At 42.7% G+C, this 21,444-nt stretch overlaps 1 protein-coding gene across 10 annotated transcripts in view; it reads right to left on the bottom strand.

Annotated features, from left to right (window-relative positions):
• LOC117419805 (ATP-binding cassette sub-family C member 9-like) overlaps positions 1-21,444 on the bottom strand; it is a 75,761-nt gene that overhangs the window by 47,636 nt on the left and 6,681 nt on the right. For 6 of the 10 annotated variants that reach the window (XM_058985543.1, XM_058985542.1, XM_058985546.1 and 3 more), the window contains 11 exons: positions 19,734-19,976; positions 14,856-15,059; positions 10,376-10,540; positions 9,497-9,652; positions 9,000-9,134; positions 8,343-8,505; positions 7,340-7,380; positions 6,637-6,779; positions 5,296-5,404; positions 2,900-3,010; positions 1,458-1,530 (listed from right to left, as the gene is read on the bottom strand). In XM_058985543.1, coding sequence (XP_058841526.1) covers positions 1,458-1,530; positions 2,900-3,010; positions 5,296-5,404; positions 6,637-6,779; positions 7,340-7,380; positions 8,343-8,505; positions 9,000-9,134; positions 9,497-9,652; positions 10,376-10,540; positions 14,856-15,059; positions 19,734-19,976 — 1,543 coding nt within the window. The remainder of the gene's footprint in view (positions 1-1,457; positions 1,531-2,899; positions 3,011-5,295; positions 5,405-6,636; positions 6,780-7,339; positions 7,381-8,342; positions 8,506-8,999; positions 9,135-9,496; positions 9,653-10,375; positions 10,541-14,855; positions 15,060-19,733; positions 19,977-21,444) is intronic. The other 4 variants (XM_058985549.1, XM_058985545.1, XM_058985548.1 and 1 more) reach the window with 1 other exon arrangement.

The following is a 21,444-nucleotide window of genomic DNA, read 5'->3' as shown; positions in this document are numbered from 1 at the left end:
GTTTATATATACACTGTCTGTTGTTGTGTTAATATGTTGGTGATTTTAAATGATAAATAGTCACTAATAGCTCAGGAGAGATTAGAATTCTTGAAGACACCGTGCACATTAAAGCATCCAAGTATCATACCATTACAAGATAAGAACAGAAGAACAGAACAGAAGAACAGAAGAAAAGTTACAATAAGAGAGGAGGCCATTCGGCCCATCTTGCTCATTTGGTTGTTAGTAGCTTATTAATCCCAGAATCTCATCAAGCAGCTTCTTGAAGGACCCCAGGGTGTCAGCTTCAACAACATTATTGGGGAGTTGGTTCCAGACTCCCGCAATTCTCTGTGTAAAAAAAGTGCCTCCTATTTTCTGTTCTGAATGCCCCTTTATCTAATCTCCATTTGTGACCCCTGATCCTTGTTTCTTTTTTCAGGTCGAAAAAGACCCTTGGGTCGACATTGTCACCAAAGAGGGTGGGGCTTCAGAGGGAAGTGAAGGTTGTGATGCATGGATGGGGGTTTAAGGGAGATGTTGTGAGTAACCTCCAGTAGTGCCTGAATGAGAATGTTCCAGTTTTGGCTGCAACTCAACTCTGGGTGGTACTTGTCTGTTGTCTGTCATGTCCAATAAAGAAGGCTGTGGGCCAATTAACCAGGCTGCTGTGCCCTGTGCCCTGGCAAGCTACAGCATTATTATTTCAAATAGTACTGCTCACTTTGTAATTACTATTTACAACATAAGCAGCAGGATCATGACTAACTAGTGCACGATAAGGCTGTGGTTAATGGGCTGTGTTTCAATTAAGCCATTAATAAAGAACACATATACTCAACATACCAATTAATATTTGTTTTTCTGGGCTATTTGCTTTGGTTTTTAAAGCTTTTATTAGCCTGATACTGCCTGAACGATGTTGAGCAAAGCGATAATTAATTGCTCATGATAATGAAGCTAATTAGTAAATTAGTGGAAGCAAGCTTGCTGATGCTCGCTCATTCCCTCCCTCAGTGCATAGAATACCACAGAGTGCCTGCCTGCCCTCCCTCAGTGCATAGAATACCACAGAGTGCCTGCCTGCCCTCCCTCAGTGCACAGAATACCACAGAGTGCCTGCCTGCCCTCCCTCAGTGCACAGAATACCACAGAGTGCCTGCCTGCCCTCCCTCAGTGCACAGAATACCACAGAGTGCCTGCCTGCCCTCCCTCAGTGCATAGAATACCACAGAGTGCCTGCCTGCCCTCCCTCAGTGCACAGAATACCACAGAGTGCCTGCCTGCCCTCCCTCAGTGCACAGAATACCACAGAGTGCCTGCCTGCCCTCCCTCAGTGCACAGAATACCACAGAGTGCCTGCCTGCCCTCCCTCAGTGCATAGAATACCACAGAGTGCCTGCCTGCCCTCCCTCAGTGCACAGAATACCACAGAGTGCCTGCCTGCCCTCCCTCAGTGCACAGGCCAGCAGTACCTGTAGGGATGCGCATGTTTATGTCCGATAATGTTGCCATGTTGCTTCCCCATGAGAAGAATCCGTTATTCACCTGACAAAGAGAAGAATGCCATTCATCAATGTGCATTTCTACTGTGTTTAGCGCTTGGCGTTTTCGATGTTTCTTAAAAACTGTTAAAACAAAAAGTGCCAAATTTACTAAAATAATTAGTTACAGAATTAAATTAAAAAGAGGCATCACAGCATTAAAAAAATAATAATAATTTTACAAACCTGGATAATTACACGATTTTCAATTTTTGACTATGGTTCAAAATGATCACGATTATCATAAATCCTGTTGTCTCAGTGTGTGTGTGTGTGTGTTTATGTGTCTCAGTGTGTGTATGTGTGTGTTTATGTGTCTCAGTGTGTGTGTGTGTGTATGTTTCTCAGTGTGTGTGTGCGTGTGTGTATCTGTGTGTGTGTGTGTGTATCTCTGTGTGTGTGTGTGTGTGTGTCTCAGTGTGTGTGTGTGCGTGTGTGTATCTGTGTGTGTGTGTGTGTATCTCAGTGTGTGTGTGTGTGCGCATGTGTGTATCTCTGTGTGTGTGTCTCAGTGTGTGTGTGTGTGTATCTGTGTGTGTGTGTCTCAGTGTGTGTGTGTGTGCGTGTGTGTATCTGTGTGTGTGTGTGTGTGTATCTGTGTGTGTGTGTGTGTCTCAGTGTGTGTGTGTGTCTCAGTGTGTGTGTGTGCGTGTGTGTATCTGTGTGTGTGTGTGTGTGTCTCCGTGTGTGTGTGTGTCTCAGTGTGTGTGTGTGCGTGTGTGTCTCTGTGTGTGTGTGTGTGTATCTCAATGTGTGTGTGTGTGCGCGTGTGTGTATCTCTGTGTGTGTGTCTCAGTGTGTGTGTGTGCGTGTATCTGTGTGTGTGCATGTGTATCTGTGTGTGTGTGTGTGTGTCTCAGTGTGTGTGTGTGCGTGTGTGTCTCTGTGTGTGTGTGTGTGTGTATCTCAATGTGTGTGTGTGTGCGCGTGTGTGTATCTCTGTGTGTGTGTCTCAGTGTGTGTGTGTGTGTATCTGTGTGTGTGTGTGTGTCTCAGTGTGTGTGTGTGTGTGCGTGTGTGTGTATCTGTGTGTGTGTGCATGTGTATCTGTGTGTGTGTGTGTATCTCAGTGTGTGTGTGTGTGTGCGTGTGTGTATCTGTGTGTGTGTGCATGTGTATCTGTGTGTGTGTGTGTGTGTATCTCAGTGTGTGTGTGTGTGTGTGTGTGTGTGTCTGTGTGTGTGTATCTCTGTGTGTGTGTCTCAGTGTGTGTGTGTGTGTGTATCTGTGTGTGTGTGTGTGTCTCATTGTGTGTGTGTGTGTGCGTGTGTGTGTATCTGTGTGTGTGTGCATGTGTATCTGTGTGTGTGTGTGTATCTCAGTGTGTGTGTGTGTGTGTGTGTGTGTGTCTGTATTTATAAGAAGCCTCTGACCTTGACCGCGATGTCTTCAGTCTCTGTGGGACGCGGCTGCCTTCGGGATGGCTGCTCGAAGCTATCCAGCTGATACCTCAGGGGCTGCTTCCTGTTTATGGCTTTGGTGTGCTAAATGTCAGAGTGGAAAGACCATGTGAGTGTTAGGGTTTCCTTCAGCCCTTTGACCCCGGTACTTATGAAAGCAGGGCTTGAGAACAGACCCCAGAAGTAACACATAGACTCCATTGATTAATCCGCTCCAGGATATCAATAATGCTTTCCCTCATCAGAGCACAACTCAAGTAAAAAATAAATACAATATGAGCGTGCAGTCCCCCTGTGGCAATAATGAGTAAACTCCATGACACTGGTTCCCAGCTCTGGCAGTAAAGAGCCCAAGTTGTTATTTCAACCATTCACTTAATGTATCCGTTTCTTCCCACGGCCCATAAAGGCAGCACTCCCAGACTCTGTTACTTTAGATTGCTATTAGGTCTGTCAGACCCCGATTGAGACAAAAACAAGGACTGTTTATTCTATCCAGGAACTTGGGATTAATAAAGATGTTCATTTTGCAAGTGGAACATCACTGGCAAGGTTTGCATTACCCCGTTAACCAGACCCTGCTCTGATGTGGAGGGGTTTAATACCATGACACAGGAGCCTGCAGGCTCAGCCTTACTAGGAAGGCTTTGATAACTAGAGATTCAATCAAAATGAGCACATGGAACAAACAGTCTATTCAAGATGCATTCCAGTCTGGTTTCTGTTCCAATCCGCTTCTTTTTAGTCCATTGACTCTTAGCCAGTTAACAGAACCTGCTTGGAGTAAAACCTGTGGCCAGTTGTATAAAACACCTTCATTTAAATGTACCTTTAGCTTCTCTCCCAAGGGTTCCTTGAGTTTATTGAAGAAATCAGGTTAACGAGTCATATACACTAGTAAAGGGAAGATGTATCCTTAAGTGATACACTTAAACATAATGCTTACAGATGAGACGTAAAATCGAGGTCCTTTTGTAAGTGACTGCGGAAGCAGTTGTTGATGCATAGTTCACCCCCTAGTCTCTGTAAGTCGCTTTGGATAAAAGCATCTGCTAAATGATTAATGAATGAATGAATGAAAGAATTAATTAATCAATCAAGGTGTTTTATGTAACCAGCCCGTGGACTGGGTGGCTCTTGAGGGCCAGAGTTGTGCACCACTGATCTGAAGCCACAAGATTAAAGCTGAGGTGAACTTGGTTTCAGGAGACTAGGTTTCAGGCCATTGCACGGCACACCAGGGGAGACTTGGGGTTTGATACAGCAAAGCTGCCTCAAACTAGGTCTCCTGGAACCAGGTTACAAGACACAGTTCTTGAAAAAGTGGCTTTGTGCTCCCTCAGCACTGCTCAGCACTGCCTTGTGTCTCATAATCAAGGCGTGCGGTTATTCAACAACAGTCCACACTTTGCCTTAGCTTGTTGCCTAATTATTGCACTGCTGATAGCAATGCTGAATGCTTCCTTTTATAAAGCGCTACAGAGCCTCAGTAACTGTAGTTCAATCATCCTGCAGGAGTTCGGGAGGCATGGCAACAGGGGAGGCTCAGATCAAGTAACACACACCCATACAACTGAAATACATGCAGCTGCTGACAGCATGTGATTGAATTTAATTTCAAATCAAATCCATTCCTGGGGAAAAGTTATTTTGTTTAATATGGAAAAGCTTGGGCCGATTTGGCCAGAAACCCGTTCTATCTAATACTTCAATTAGCTGCGTCTATTTTCCCTGTGTAAAATAATTATATATATATATATATATATATATATATATATATATATATATATATATATATATATATATATATATATATATATATATTGTTTTTCAGTTATTACATTTTTAATAAAACTTACTGTCTCCAACTCAGGGGGGTGACATGTTATCAAAGGACAGAGCTGACAAAATAATCATAGTACTGGGCATCTTTATCTAATACAAATTACTGTCCCTACCCAATGTGGTCATTTCAGCAATGACCAGCTATAATGGTGCCTGCTGGTCAGAGCTTGTGGCTTGCTGGTTTTAAGCTGCTTCTTTTGGTTCGGGAGACTTGGTGCTGGTTGTGGAACTGGTTACGTTGGTCCAAGGAAAATTAGGTCCTATGTAATTACACATTTGTCTACTCTCCTAAATGAATATTCTGAAAACCTCACTGCTGCTCAGTAAATACATTTGCTCCAATTTCCAACTTTTATTTGGTCAATAGTTGCTGACATTTTCAGTAATGTTTGTGCTGCACTGTATTGCACATGTGATGGATGCAGAGACATTGAAAACATGCGAGTCATGTGAGAAGAAATGACTCCAACTCCCAGAATGCTTTGGCTCTATACGCAAGTCAGGATTGATTTCTTTGTACTTACAGCTCCGGGGTGTTTCTTACAGGACTCTAAAGACACCAAGGTCTCTCCATTCCTCCAGCTGTCATCGCCTATCTCGTCACTCAACAGAAACTCTCCCAGCTTCTGGACGCTAGGAAGAGGCGGGGCAAGGTCATTTTTACTGAAACATGTTACCTAGCCAAATCAATACACAGGATCTATCTACACAGTTGCAGACACATTAAATAAATAATGAATGACAACTATGTACTGACTATGTAGATGCCACATCTAAACCAGTGCTAATGGACACAGTGCACTAATAAATCAAGCAAAAAACTGAATGAACTGTTTCATAACTATAACATATAAAACTATGAATATTCAAACTCAGGGTAACTTTAGATTGTAATAAGTGTGTAATTACAGATGATATAATAACACTTGGTAACACTGTGGTATATACATGTAATTATATTGTAATAACAGTGTAATTACTGGTGATTCCTGCTTGGCACACTAACTGCTTTGTAAATACATGGAAGTGGTCTTGTGAGCATGATGTAATAACATGTGGTATCACTATGGTACAGACATGTAATTACGCACCTATCCCACCAGCTAAGAGCAGGACAGCAGGACATCCTGGTAGTTACACATTTATTACCTTATTAGGTGGTTATACATGCACCATGCTCTACTGTAATATTTGTGTTTGGTGCCACTATATAATACTAAAATAAAACTTTCTAGTGAATGCCTACCAAGGAATGAACACATGATAATGTATTACAAAAAAAACAATGAGATTAAAATCATTATTTAAAACTTCTAGCAAATTATTGTAATCATGTCAGCCTCAGTAATGCTACCCAGATCATGTTCTGACAGTATTTTCTTCAGATCTCAGAAATGCCCCTCTCAGAAATTTCCTCCTGGAGAAGTACGAAAGGTGGTGCTGAGTCAAAGCATTGGATTTACATGGGCTGCGACTCAAATCTTTACTTCATTGTACAGTAACTTTGACAACCATTTTCAAACCAACCGTATTGGCCTTGTGCTCATAAACCGAGCTTTTGGGACATCTGGTGTCTATAAATAATCATTTCTCGGGGTAGACGTGAGACGGAGTGAATGTCGAGGCTTGTCTGTTTTTGTGTTTAAAAAAAAAACTATTTGAAAGTTAAAGACTCAACAATGAAAGGCTACAACTTGCTTGTGGCAACACTGAATACATCTATATTCAGATAGACTGCAGGCAACATAAAACCAAACAGCGTCAAAGACCGTGTGTGTCAATGTACAGACCCTTGTCTGCAGGGCTATTGTGTTAATATTATATGAAAACCCTGTAGACCTACTGGGGTCTGTATCCTTTCTTACCTGACGATGGCTTTGACTGCGAACCTGACGACAGTGGACAGCAGGAAGAGTGGTGTGACCAGGATGTGGAACAGGGCTAGGGATGCGAAGGCCACGGCTGGGCTCAGCTCTGTATTACTGGTGTAGGCATGGGTCACGAACGTCTGTAAAATAAGGGAAGGGCCTATATAACCATTGCATGAACACTCGGATTCATATTAAACAGAGGGCCCAAACTGAAGCATGTCCAGGGACTAGAACAATTCTCACAGGAGCCTCCTAGTAGTTTTAAAACTACTAGGAGGCTGTGTGGTCCAGTGGTTAAAGAAAAGGGCTTGTAACCAGGAGGTCCCCGGTTCAAATCCCACCTCAGCCACTGACTCATTGTGTGACTCTGAGCAAGTCACTTAACCTTCTTGTGCTCCGTCTTTCGGGTGAGACGTAGTTGTAAGTGACTCTGCAGCTGATGCATAGTTCACACACCCTAGTCTCTGTAAGTCGCCTTGGATAAAGGTCCTGGAGAGCCGCAGGGTCTTCTGGTTTTCGTTCCACCCGAGTTCTCAATTACTTCACTGAACCAATTATTTTCTTAATTGGTCAATACTAACATTATTTTCCAGGTCTTTAGCCGTTGATGATTTAAAGATACCCAGAAAACCTGCAGGACTGTGCCTCTCCAGGACCAGGGTTGACCAGGTCTGTTCTAGCAAATGCAATAACTTACCGCTAACACAGCTGCTATCGGGATGGCAGCATTCATGAAAACTGTGGAAGGAAATTAAAGAAAATAAATATTGATTACCGTGCAATGAAAAACTGAATATATAAATGCTGTGTCTTTTGGGAGTGGCATCCTGTAGCTATCATGTATTTGCACAAAAATCTCTCTGTTTCGTATGGTTGAGGTAGATACGGCTGTCAACATTAAGTTCAACACTGAGGTATATGAGTACACTTAATCAATCCCATTAACATACTAGTACCTTCAATTTAAAGTCATCCTTACAAGAAAAACATGCAGTATATTGATGTGTAATAAATGGGTTGGGACAGTATATTTTTTTAAAAAAAATTCTAATTTTTATTGGAAAAGCCATATATATATTGTGACAAAAAATGAACTACATGGCACAACATATGTATGAAACAGTACAGTATGTCAATGTATTATAAATTAAATTAAAAAGCATTGAGGAATATATTATCCAGTATAAGAACAGCATCAGTTCTTGATTGTGTTCCATATATTCATCTCTATGTAATATTCTGAGATTCTGAAATAATAATAATAATAATAATAATAATAATAATAATAATAATAATCATGACACTGAGTGACATTTGGGACATTGGAAATGTTTGTCATTGAATTGAAGTTTCCTTTTGAGTGTTTATTGCTATGGATGATAGTGTACATATACAAATATATATTGTGGATAAGTGCAACATACTGGGCTACATTCTCACCATGTACTCCACATAGTCATTAGCTTACATTTAAGAGAAACGAGTAAGAGATACCTTCAGACTATCACAAGCCTCTAAATTAAATGTCTGCGCTCTGTATCTGTGCTAGTGGCGATTCGCAGTGAAGAGCTTTGAGAATCCAGCCCATTGTGTACCAACACTGTACATTAGAAGCGGTGTTGGTTATTACAGTCTATTGAATGATCTGGACCCCCTAGCCTATGTGAGCAGGTTCACTGATGCCCTGAAGATCCTCTTACTGGACAGCGAGGTGTAGAGCGCAAACGTTTTGAGGCTGGTGAGCTCCTTCACTCTGGTCTCCTCCACACTGCTGCAGAAGATGTTCTCCCAAGCATACAGCTTCAGCAGCTTGATGCCCTTCAGAATCTCATTGGTCTTCTTCAGCCTGTCTGTGGAGTAATCCTGGGAAAAGGGATGCAACAAGGTGACCTCTCCAGGAAAATGTAGTGTAGATACTTCAAGGAAATATATTTGTGTATTACACTTCTTTAATGTGGTCCATGAAGAAACTGGCACAATTCAAATTAAAAAAAATATTGTAATCTACTAATCAGTTCTAAAATGTGTGTTAAGGTAGCAGAGCTATGTCACACATAGAGAAAAAAACACAAATATTACACTGTAATCAATCACATGAAAACCCATAACAGATTAAACTGTGCAAGGATGGTGCCTGGATAAGGAAGGCTTCCATGCATACCTTGTGCAAAGCTTGCCATTGTTTTTTTCTAAATTTAAATCTTGCAAATTTCTTGAGTGTCCCCTTGCACCATCCAAGCATAATCCTTTTATCGTATGCAATGCAATCCCTCCTTATCGTTGTATCATCCTTGCTTAGATCCACCTTCAAACGTGCACTCATGGCCGTCGGTTTGAATGGTATGGGCAGTACTCACCAGGGTGCTCTTCTGTGCATCAGCCAGCTTGGTTGCTATGAAGTACTGAATTGGAGCTAGGAGCACTATCACACACGCACCAATCAGAGCGCTGAAACCTAGCAGGTAATGCAAGAGAATAACTCCCATGATGATCTGTGGAAGACAAATCAAAACTGGATTTGCATTAGCTTACATCAGGGCACTTTTCTTAAGACTCAAATATAGGGTTTATCTACAGTATATTTTATAAAGGCAATCACATATGGTTACATATTATGAGTATATGTGTATTAAACTTCACAGTGGCCATTTAAAAGTCTGATAAGGTAAACAGGTAAATATAAGAAATCCTGCTGAATTTGAAAATCTGCTTATAATTTGCAAAACAGGCACTATACTTGGCAACTGTAGGTTTGGAATTAAACAATAGTTTGATAAACTGTACATGACATATTTTTGTAATTGACCACCACAGTGGGGCTAGCTCATGGAAGAATCTTACTTCTATGCTCTACCTGCACGGGCATAGCCCACAAATTTGGGCACAGGAACAGGAACCACATGAGCTGGTTTGTTTCTATGGCAACCAGGTTGTTGATCTGCCCCAGGGTCATCTCTCCCATGGACATGTTGGACGTGGAGAGGCGGAGGATCTTGTTGTATATCATAGCCTGCATTGGGGAAGAGAGCAGCTTTGGAGGTAGATGGGGCGGTGGGTCAGGCAGGCTGGCAGTGCTTGGTTAATGGGTTTAGTCAGGTAATGCATGCGATAGATGATTTATTAAAGCATAGACTAGACAACACTACTACATTATCCATATTGTACACTACAGTTTTTTGCCTTTGGTATTCCTGCCCATAAATGAGCTTGCAGATAAGTGGAGATGCTGACCATAGGGAAGCCATGGGCAGGGGGGCAGGATAGCTGCCCTCCTGTTAGACGAAGCCAAAAAGCAGGTGGAGGCTGGGGAGGAGGAGACGGACTCTGACGCACAGAGGGGACGTAATGGATTGAGGTAAGATATGAATCCTTGGATGTATTGTTTATCGAGGATGAATACGATACTATGATACTTGACGATTTGATCTGGTATTGAAAGTGCCTAAAATATGCTTTAGGTTTACGTGATTGGATCTGAAGTTAAAGTGAGTTCTCTGCCTGAACCACCACTTTGCTTAATTTCCATCATGTGGGTATCATTGTTTTACAGGGTTATAGAACACACTGCAGTGTTCATAAGAAAAGCATCACTTCAGCCATGCTGTATCCAGTGGTGGGACTATAGTTTGTGCATGACTTTTGTGAGGGTCTTATTTCAATGTTTTTTTAATGATGATTATAACAGAACCAATTAACCTTGCAGAAAACCAACAGAAAAATGGCCATAGCTTACCAGCAAGGCCCCACGAAGGTTGATTCCTGTTTCAATGGTCACGTAATAAGAGGCCTGTAAAAATGTCCTCTGGAGAATCAGAGCCAAGAAGAGGAGGACTGCCAGAACAGAAGTGTTCTCCAGCAGCTCATGAGACGACAGGAAATCGACATCCAAACCACTTGCCTGAAAACAAAAAAATAAATAAACACTGCAGTTGACTGCGGAAGCACAAGTCAACTAAATGATTTATTTCAACCTTAACCACATACCAGACAGTAAGAGATACCCGGGAGGTGTTCTGAGCTGTATTAGTTTGATGCATTGTGTTCATTTGAGTGTTATATTGCGTACACACAACTACTCTACCTGCTGTATATGCAGAACAACTTGTTTTGAATTCTGGCCAAACCGTTCTATATTAGGCATGAAAATAAAAATCATGTAATTGTCTGAAACACACACACACTTTTTTTTACTTATTCTATTACATTACCCAGGTGGCTGTTTGAGCTTTCAATCAGCTATGTTATATATATATATATATATATATATATATATATATATATATATATATATATATATATATATATATATATATATACAGTACTTAACATTCAGTAGTGTGGAAAATTCAATTTCACAACATGCACATTTTATCATACACATGCCTAAGGCAGCAGATTTCTGTATATGTGTGCGGTATTAATCAAAATACCAAATCAACTGTTACACGTTACAGAGAAGCCTAATTAGAGCAAATACTACATTACAAAAACTACTGTCCGAATCCTCTGAAGGGAAATCCCAGAGACAAACATATTTAAGTTGCTAATGTGTTTGCAACATTTCTGAGAAATACTCTGCATGCTAAAAAAAAACATGACGTTTTAAGAGTTTTTACATTAGATCAGAAATGTGGACAAACCAAACAGATTCATTCTCTAAAACATATTTCAGTATGTGCTGTAGAGTATGCAGTAAGTGTGGGGGAGAGTTGTCTGTGCAGTACTATGATTCATTCTCTAAAACATATTTCAGTATGCTCTGTAGAGTATGCAGTAAGTGTGGGGGAGAGTTGTCTGTGCAGTACTGTGATCCATTCTCTAAAACATATTTCAGTATGCTCTGTAGAGTATGCAGTAAGTGTGGGGGAGAGTTGTCTGTGCAGTACTGTGATCCATTCTCTAAAACATATTTCAGTATGCTCTGTAGAGTATGCAGTAAGTGTGGGGGAGAGTTGTCTGTGCAGTACTGTGATCCATTCTCTAAAACATATTTCAGTATGCTCTGTAGAGTATGCAGTAAGTGTGGGGGAGAGTTGTCTGTGCAGTACTATGATTCATTCTCTAAAACATATTTCAGTATGCTCTGTAGAGTATGCAGTAAGTGTGGGGGAGAGTTGTCTGTGCAGTACTGTGATCCATTCTCTAAAACATATTTCAGTATGCTCTGTAGAGTATGCAGTAAGTGTGGGGGAGAGTTGTCTGTGCAGTACTATGATTCATTATCTAAAACATATTTCAGTATGCTCTGTAGAGTATGCAGTAAGTGTGGGGGAGAGTTGTCTGTGCAGTACTGTGATTCATTCTCTAAAACATATTTCAGTATGCTCTGTAGAGTATGCAGTAAGTGTGGGGGAGAGTTGTCTGTGCAGTACTGTGATCCATTCTCTAAAACATATTTCAGTATGCTCTGTAGAGTATGCAGTAAGTGTGGGGGAGAGTTGTCTGTGCAGTACTATGATTCATTCTCTAAAACATATTTCAGTATGCTCTGTAGAGTATGCAGTAAGTGTGGGGGAGAGTTGTCTGTGCAGTACTGTGATCCATTCTCTAAAACATATTTCAGTATGCTCTGTAGAGTATGCAGTAAGTGTGGGGGAGAGTTGTCTGTGCAGTACTGTGTTTGCATTAGCCTGAGTGTTTTAATGTATTGCTTTTCCCAAGCACCCAATGCAAAGGGAAATGGCCTGCAGTTCATCTCAACTGAGCACTCAACACAGCTACAGAGTGCCATATGAGCTCACTGCATGGACAACATCATGGAAAACCATTAGTCTTCCCAGACGAAAAAAAAAATTCTCCCACACTTAAGAAGACTGTTTATTCAAGGAAGATAAGATTTGCCCTGAGCATGGAGGCTTAGACGCACTTTCAGGCGAGTCAGAAAAAAAAAAAAGATTCCAGACTTTAGGTATTTATTCTTTTTTCTTTTTGTTTCCTAAATAACGTAAATGAGAGGATTTCATTTTTTAGTTCTTCCAAATGGGGTACTTGCAGTACACTTACATTTTCACATGATGCTTTACAATAAAATAAGTAATTCTACATACAGCTCTGGCCAAAAGTTTGGAAATCACCTAAAATTTTACGATTGGGACATATGACAAAATATATATATATATATATATATATATATATATATATATATATATATATATATATATATATATATATATATATATTATTTAACATCAAGTAATAAAATAAACTACAAAATGATATCGCAAAAGTCTACTGGCAGCCATAACAGTAGTACAGTACAGTATTAGATTTCGTAATGTCACCTTTGTCAATTTTTGCCAGCTTTTCCTTGAGTATATGGAAAACTAATTATAATTATTGATGTTATCCAGGGGAGGCAGGAATTTTATTGAGTCTCCTTAAAACACAGCACAGACAGTGAGAGTGCAAGAGTGCAAGGAGAGGCAGGAATTTTATTGAGTCTCCTTAAAACACAGCACAGAGAGTGAGAGTGCAAGAGTGCAAGGAGAGGCAGGAATTTTATTGAGTCTCCTTAAAACACAGCACAGACAGTGAGAGTGCGAGAGTGCAAGGAGAGGCAGGAATTTTATTGAGTCTCCTTAAACACAGCACAGACAGTGAGAGTGCGAGAGTGCAAGGAGAGGCAGGAATTATATTGAGTCTCCTTAAACACTGCGCAGACAGTGAGAGTGCAAGAGTACAAGGAGATTCAGGAATTGTCCACGTCACAAAGATATGCAGGGCCTCTGCGGCCAGGCTTCGCTGTCCCTAGAACTACTGTTTTGATTATTATGACAGTTTGTAGTTTTGCAGTTTTAAAATGCTTTTACCATGGCTTTACTATGCATTTATCATAGTTTACACTGGTTTGCCATGTTAATTAATGCGCTTTACAATACCTCTCTGTGCTTTACAATGCTTCCCTATACTTTATTACACTTTGCTACACTTTTACTGTGAGAACACTTTATAAGGATTATGCTGTGCTTATCATTCATAAATCAGTGGTCACTAGCTTCTCAAATTCAAAACCACAATAATAATGATATTAACAATAATAATAATCACTGAATTAAAAAACCTTAAAGTACCATTGAAGTTGTCTCTGTAGTGCCCTGTCATTGGAGATCATTTGGGAACGAGAGGGTCAAAGAATGGATTGTGTCCAAAAAAAATTAAATACTGAGACATCAAGATACAGCACATGGCATCACAGTACCTCGCTCTGCCTGTGAGGAATACGTACAGTGCCCTGTGTGTGGAGTGCACAGTAGGAATACGTACAGTGCCCTGTGTGTGGAGTGCACAGTAGGAATACGTACAGTGCCCTGTGTGTGGAGTGCACAGTAGGAATACGTACAGTGCCCTGTGTGTGGAGTGCACAGTAGGAATACGTACAGTGCACTGTGTGTGGAGTGCACAGTAGGAATACGTACAGTGCCCTGTGTGTGGAGTACACAGTAGGAATGCGTACAGTGCCCTGTGTGTGGAGTGCACAGTAGGAATACGTACAGTGCACTGTGTGTGGAGTGCACAGTAGGAATACGTACAGTGCCCTGTGTGTGGAGTACACAGTAGGAATGCGTACAGTGCCCTGTGTGTGGAGTGCACAGTAGGAATACGTACAGTGCACTGTGTGTGGAGTGCACAGTAGGAATACGTACAGTGCCCTGTGTGTGGAGTGCACAGTAGGAATACGTACAGTGCCCTGTGTGTGGAGTGCACAGTAGGAATACGTACAGTGCCCTGTGTGTGGAGTGCACAGTAGGAATACGTACAGTGCCCTGTGTGTGGAGTGCACAGTAGGAATACGTACAGTGCCCTGTGTGTGGAGTGCACAGTAGGAATGCGTACAGTGCCCTGTGTGTGGAGTGCACAGTAGGAATGCGTACAGTGCCCTGTGTGTGGAGTGCACAGTAGGAATGCGTACAGTGCCCTGTGTGTGGAGTGCACAGTAGGAATACGTACAGTGCCCTGTGTGTGGAGTACACAGTAGGAATGCGTACAGTGCCCTGTGTGTGGAGTACACAGTAGGAATGCGTACAGTGCCCTGTGTGTGGAGTACACAGTAGGAATGCGTACAGTGCCCTGTGTGTGGAGTGCACAGTAGGAATGCGTACAGTGCCCTGTGTGTGGAGTGCACAGTAGGAATGCGTACAGTGCCCTGTGTGTGGAGTGCACAGTAGGAATGCGTACAGTGCCCTGTGTGTGGAGTGCACAATAGGAATACGTACCGTGACGTTCTTCTGCTCGCTGCTCTCGGGGCTGTTCCTGCCGCCGAGCCGCATGAGGATGCAGTAGATGCAGAGCGGTCCAGCGAAGCCCAGCAGGTCGGCCAGGTAGCGGAAGGTGCTGCTAAGGAGGATGGGCCTCCCGAACGCATGGTACATGGACCTCCAGATAGACGGGCTCTTGTCAGCCTGGTCTGCCACCATCTTCTAACAACAGACAGCAGATAGGACAGTAAGAGAACACACTCACTAGCCTTGAGAACTCACAAGCCTGTGCATCAATCTGCCACAAGCACAGATTCAATCAACAGACAGCAGACAGGACAGTAAGAGAATACACTCACCAGCATTGAGAACTCACAAGCCTGTGCATCATTCAGCCACAAGCACAGATTCAATCAACAGACAGCAGACAGGACAGTAAGAGAATACACTCACCAGCCTTGAGAACTCACAATCCTGAGCATCAATCTGCCACAAGCACAGATTCAATCAACAGACAGCAGACAGGACAGTAAGAGAACACACTCACTAGCCTTGAGAACTCACAAGCCTGAGCATCAATCTTCCACAAGCACAGATTCAATCAACAGACAGCAGACAGGACAGTAAGAGAACACACTCACCAGCCTTGAGAACTCACAATCCTGAGCATCAATCTTCCACAAGCACAGATTCAATCAACAGACAGCAGACAGGACAGTAAGAGAATACACTCACCAGCCTTGAGAACTCACAAGCCTGAGCATCATTCAGCCACAAGCACAGATTCAATCAACAGACAGCAGACAGGACAGTAAGAGAACACACTCACTAGCCTTGAGAACTCACAATCCTGAGCATCAATCTTCCACAAGCACAGATTCAATCAACAGACAGCAGACAGGACAGTAAGAGAATACACTCACCAGCCTTGAGAACTCACAATCCTGAGCATCAATCTTCCACAAGCACAGATTCAATCAACAGACAGCAGACAGGACAGTAAGAGAATACACTCACCAGCCTTGAGAACTCACAATCCTGAGCATCAATCTTCCACAAGCACAGATTCAATCAACAGACAGCAGACAGGACAGTAAGAGAATACACTCACCAGCCTTGAGAACTCACAATCCTGAGCATCAATCTGCTACAAGCACAGATTCAATCAACAGACAGCAGACAGGACAGTAAGAGAATACACTCACCAGCCTTGAGAACTCACAATCCTGAGCATCAATCTGCTACAAGCACAGATTCAATCAACAGACAGCAGACAGGACAGTAAGAGAATACACTCACCAGCCTTGAGAACTCACAATCCTGAGCATCATTCAGCCACAAGCACAGATTCAATCAACAGACAGCAGACAGGACAGTAAGAGAATACACTCACCAGCCTTGAGAACTCACAATCCTGAGCATCAATCTTCCACAAGCACAGATTCAATCAACAGACAGCAGACAGGACAGTAAGAGAATACACTCACCAGCCTTGAGAACTCACAAGCCTGTGCATCATTCAGCCACAAGCACAGATTCAATCAACAGACAGCAGACAGGACAGTAAGAGAATACACTCACCAGCCTTGAGAACTCACAATCCTGAGCATCAATCTTCCACAAGCACAGATTCAATCAACAGACAGCAGACAGGACAGTAAGAGAATACACTCACCAGCCTTGAGAACTCACAATCCTGAGCATCAATCTTCCACAAGCACAGATTCAATCAACAGACAGCAGACAGGACAGTAAGAGAATACACTCACCAGCCTTGAGAACTCACAAGCCTGTGCATCATTCAGCCACAAGCACAGATTCAATCAACAGACAGCAGACAGGACAGTAAGAGAATACACTCACCAGCCTTGAGAACTCACAAGCCTGAGCATCAATCTGCCACAAGCACAGATTCAATCAACAGACAGCAGACAGGACAGTAAGAGAATACACTCACCAGCCTTGAGAACTCACAATCCTGAGCATCATTCAGCCACAAGCACAGATTCAATCAACAGACAGCAGACAGGACAGTAAGAGAATACACTCACCAGCCTTGAGAACTCACAAGCCTGAGCATCAATCTGCTACAAGCACAGATTCAATCAACAGACAGCAGACAGGACAGTAAGAGAATACACTCACCAGCCTTGAGAACTCACAATCCTGAGCATCAATCAGCCACAAGCACAGATTCAATCAACAGACAGCAGACAGGACAGTAAGAGAATACACTCACCAGCCTTGAGAACTCACAATCCTGAGCATCAATCTTCCACAAGCACAGATTCAATCAACAGACAGCAGACAGGACAGTAAGAGAATACACTCACCAGCCTTGAGAACTCACAATCCTGAGCATCAATCTTCCACAAGCACAGATTCAATCAACAGACAGCAGACAGGACAGTAAGAGAATACACTCACTAGCCTTGAGAACTCACAAGCCTGTGCATCAATCTGCCACAAGCACAGATTCAATCAACAGACAGCAGACAGGACAGTAAGAGAACACACTCACTAGCCTTGAGAACTCACAAGCCTGTGCATCAATCTGCCACAAGCACAGATTCAATCAACAGACAGCAGACAGGACAGTAAGAGAACACACTCACTAGCCTTGAGAACTCACAAGCCTGTGCATCAATCTTCCACAAGCACAGATTCAATCAACAGACAGCAGACAGGACAGTAAGAGAACACACTCACTAGCCTTGAGAACTCACAAGCCTGTGCATCAATCTTCCACAAGCACAGATTCAATCAACAGACAGCAGACAGGACAGTAAGAGAACACACTCACTAGCCTTGAGAACTCACAAGCCTGTGCATCATTCAGCCACAAGCACAGATTCAATCAACAGACAGCAGACAGGACAGTAAGAGAACACACTCACCAGCCTTGAGAACTCACAATCCTGAGCATCAATCTTCCACAAGCACAGATTCAATCAACAGACAGCAGACAGGACAGTAAGAGAATACACTCACCAGCCTTGAGAACTCACAAGCCTGAGCATCAATCTGCCACAAGCACAGATTCAATCAACAGACAGCAGACAGGACAGTAAGAGAACACACTCACTAGCCTTGAGAACTCACAATCCTGAGCATCAATCTTCCACAAGCACAGATTCAATCAACAGACAGCAGACAGGACAGTAAGAGAATACACTCACCAGCCTTGAGAACTCACAATCCTGAGCATCAATCTTCCACAAGCACAGATTCAATCAACAGACAGCAGACAGGACAGTAAGAGAATACACTCACCAGCCTTGAGAACTCACAATCCTGAGCATCAATCTTCCACAAGCACAGATTCAATCAACAGACAGCAGACAGGACAGTAAGAGAATACACTCACCAGCCTTGAGAACTCACAATCCTGAGCATCATTCAGCCACAAGCACAGATTCAATCAACAGACAGCAGACAGGACAGTAAGAGAATACACTCACCAGCCTTGAGAACTCACAATCCTGAGCATCATTCAGCCACAAGCACAGATTCAATCAACAGACAGCAGACAGGACAGTAAGAGAATACACTCACCAGCCTTGAGAACTCACAATCCTGAGCATCAATCTTCCACAAGCACAGATTCAATCAACAGACAGCAGACAGGACAGTAAGAGAATACACTCACCAGCCTTGAGAACTCACAATCCTGAGCATCATTCAGCCACAAGCACAGATTCAATCAACAGACAGCAGACAGGACAGTAAGAGAATACACTCACCAGCCTTGAGAACTCACAAGCCTGTGCATCATTCAGCCACAAGCACAGATTCAATCAACAGACAGCAGACAGGACAGTAAGAGAATACACTCACCAGCCTTGAGAACTCACAATCCTGAGCATCATTCAGCCACAAGCACAGATTCAATCAACAGACAGCAGACAGGACAGTAAGAGAATACACTCACCAGCCTTGAGAACTCACAAGCCTGAGCATCAATCTGCCACAAGCACAGATTCAATCAACAGACAGCAGACAGGACAGTAAGAGAATACACTCACCAGCCTTGAGAACTCACAAGCCTGAGCATCAATCTGCCACAAGCACAGATTCAATCAACAGACAGCAGACAGGACAGTAAGAGAATACACTCACCAGCCTTGAGAACTCACAATCCTGAGCATCAATCTTCCACAAGCACAGATTCAATCAACAGACAGCAGACAGGACAGTAAGAGAATACACTCACCAGCCTTGAGAACTCACAATCCTGAGCATCAATCTTCCACAAGCACAGATTCAATCAACAGACAGCAGACAGGACAGTAAGAGAATACACTCACCAGCCTTGAGAACTCACAATCCTGAGCATCATTCAGCCACAAGCACAGATTCAAGCTGCATTGCTGTACATTCTGAGATGAGTGATTCATGAAATCCATTTTGTTTTGCACTTATTTATGAATAAACAAAAAGAGCCTTTTAATGTTTTTCATTTTTGTACACTGAATTTGTACCTCCTTTCAAACCTATATATATAGAAGCTAATTATTAAAATAGTGAGTTTTCAGTTTATCAATTACTTGTCTTTTTCATTAAGTATTTTTAGTGATTGATGAGTATCCTACTAGACCTTGACTCTCCTTGGATATGGAGCTGTTTGCTGGTTTTGAATTCTTTCATACAGAGCCGATGGGATGGTCATCATGGCTCCCATTTGTCCGATAATATCAGTTCACCAGTCATTATCATTATAAGACAGAACACACCTACAGTAGCAGAGTTTCCCCAACTACAGCGTTATACAGGGGGAGCCCAATAAAAGTAAATAAACTCCAGTCAAATGTGAATGGTGGCACCTAGCCTCCTGACACCAAGCACCAAACACACCTCAGCAAGGTTTAACTCAGGCACAGTCCATGCGTGACTAACCCTTTGCTCCTCATAGGCGTCCTTCAGGCGTATGTAGTTAGTCAAAGCCCTCATCGCAATGGGCAGTTTCCCGATCTTCTTCAGGTCAATCGGCCTCTTGTGCGCGCCGATGATCAGCGGGTTCATCCACCAGTACGTGGCCTTGGACAGTAAATTTACAAACGGCTGCAAGAATCTGACGCCCAAATCTTGCAGGTCCTCTGGGGGCTTTACTTTCTGAGGGTTTGCAAAAAAGACATACCTCTGGAAAAAAGACAGGTACAAATGAAAGCGTTAGGAACTGCCTCAGCTCGGATCAGACAGGTACAACTGAAAGAGTTAGGAACTGCCTCAGCTCGGATCAGACTGGTACAAATGAAAGCGTTAGGAACTGCCTCAGCTCGGATCAGACTGGTACAAATGAAAGAGTTAGGAACTGCCTCAGCTCGGATCAGACTGGTACAAATGAAAGCGTTAGGAACTGCCTCAGCTCGGATCAGACTGGTACAAATGAAAGAGTTAGGAACTGCCTCAGCTCGGATCAGACAGGTACAACTGAAAGCAGTAGGAACTGCCTCAGCTCGGATCAGACAGGTACAACTGAAAGAGTTAGGAACTGCCTCAGCTCGGATCAGACAGGTACAACTGTAAGCGTTAGGAACTGCCTCAGCTCGGATCAGACAGGTACAACTGAAAGAGTTAGGAACTGCCTCAGCTCGGATCAGACAGGTACAAATGAAAGAGTTAGGAACTGCCTCAGCTCGGATCAGACAGGTACAACTGAAAGAGTTAGGAACTGCCTCAGCTCGGATCAGACAGGTACAACTGTAAGCGTTAGGAACTGCCTCAGCTCGGATCAGACAGGTACAACTGAAAACATTAGGAACTGCCTCAGCTCGGATCAGACAGGTACAACTGAAAGAGTTAGGAACTGCCTCAGCTCAGATCAGACAGGTACAACTGAAAGTGTTAGGAACTGCCTCAGCTCGGATCAGACAGGTACAACTGAAAGCAGTAGGAACTGCCTCAGCTCGGATCAGACAGGTACAAATGAAAGAGTTAGGAACTGCCTCAGCTCGGATCAGACAGGTACAACTGAAAACATTAGGAACTGCCTCAGCTCGGATCAGACAGGTACAACTGAAAGTGTTAGGAACTGCCTCAGCTCAGATCAGACAGGTACAACTGAAAGCATTAGGAACTGCCTCAGCTTGGTTCAACATTTCACAGGCGCGGAACTGTTTTTTAACATAGACAATACAGGGTGGTCACGCCGTCACTAACCCTGGCATTCAATTAGAATTACGGTGCCGCTATCCTTACAGCGGCTTTTAAAAACAGGACAAAATAACAAAAACTATGATAACCGTGTCAACTGCATTTAATAACAACACTGCAAAACATGACAACAAAACTGCAGTTACTTTTAACACAGTTGTTGTTTGATTTATCATTTTGTACTTTTTAATATAAGTTGCCATAACGTTCAAATAGAATTCTCAGGGAATTGAAAGCCAAAGCTCTTAAGTCCAAAGTGTCATCAGCGCAACACAGCCAATAAAGTTATACAACTAGAAATAAACAACTCACACATGTGACTGAGGAGCTAGTGATTAGTCTTAGGGTTCCAGTTTGTTTTAGAATTGTAAAAAAAACTTTAAAAAGCTACCCTGAACAAAAACAACGGGTAGGACGGGCTACGACGCGTTCCAACTATAGATGGGATAATATT

Source organism: Acipenser ruthenus, chromosome 14, assembly GCF_902713425.1.
Source record: "Acipenser ruthenus chromosome 14, fAciRut3.2 maternal haplotype, whole genome shotgun sequence".
Taxonomy (NCBI): domain Eukaryota; kingdom Metazoa; phylum Chordata; class Actinopteri; order Acipenseriformes; family Acipenseridae; genus Acipenser; species Acipenser ruthenus.
This window is presented reverse-complemented; position numbering and strand designations above follow the sequence as displayed.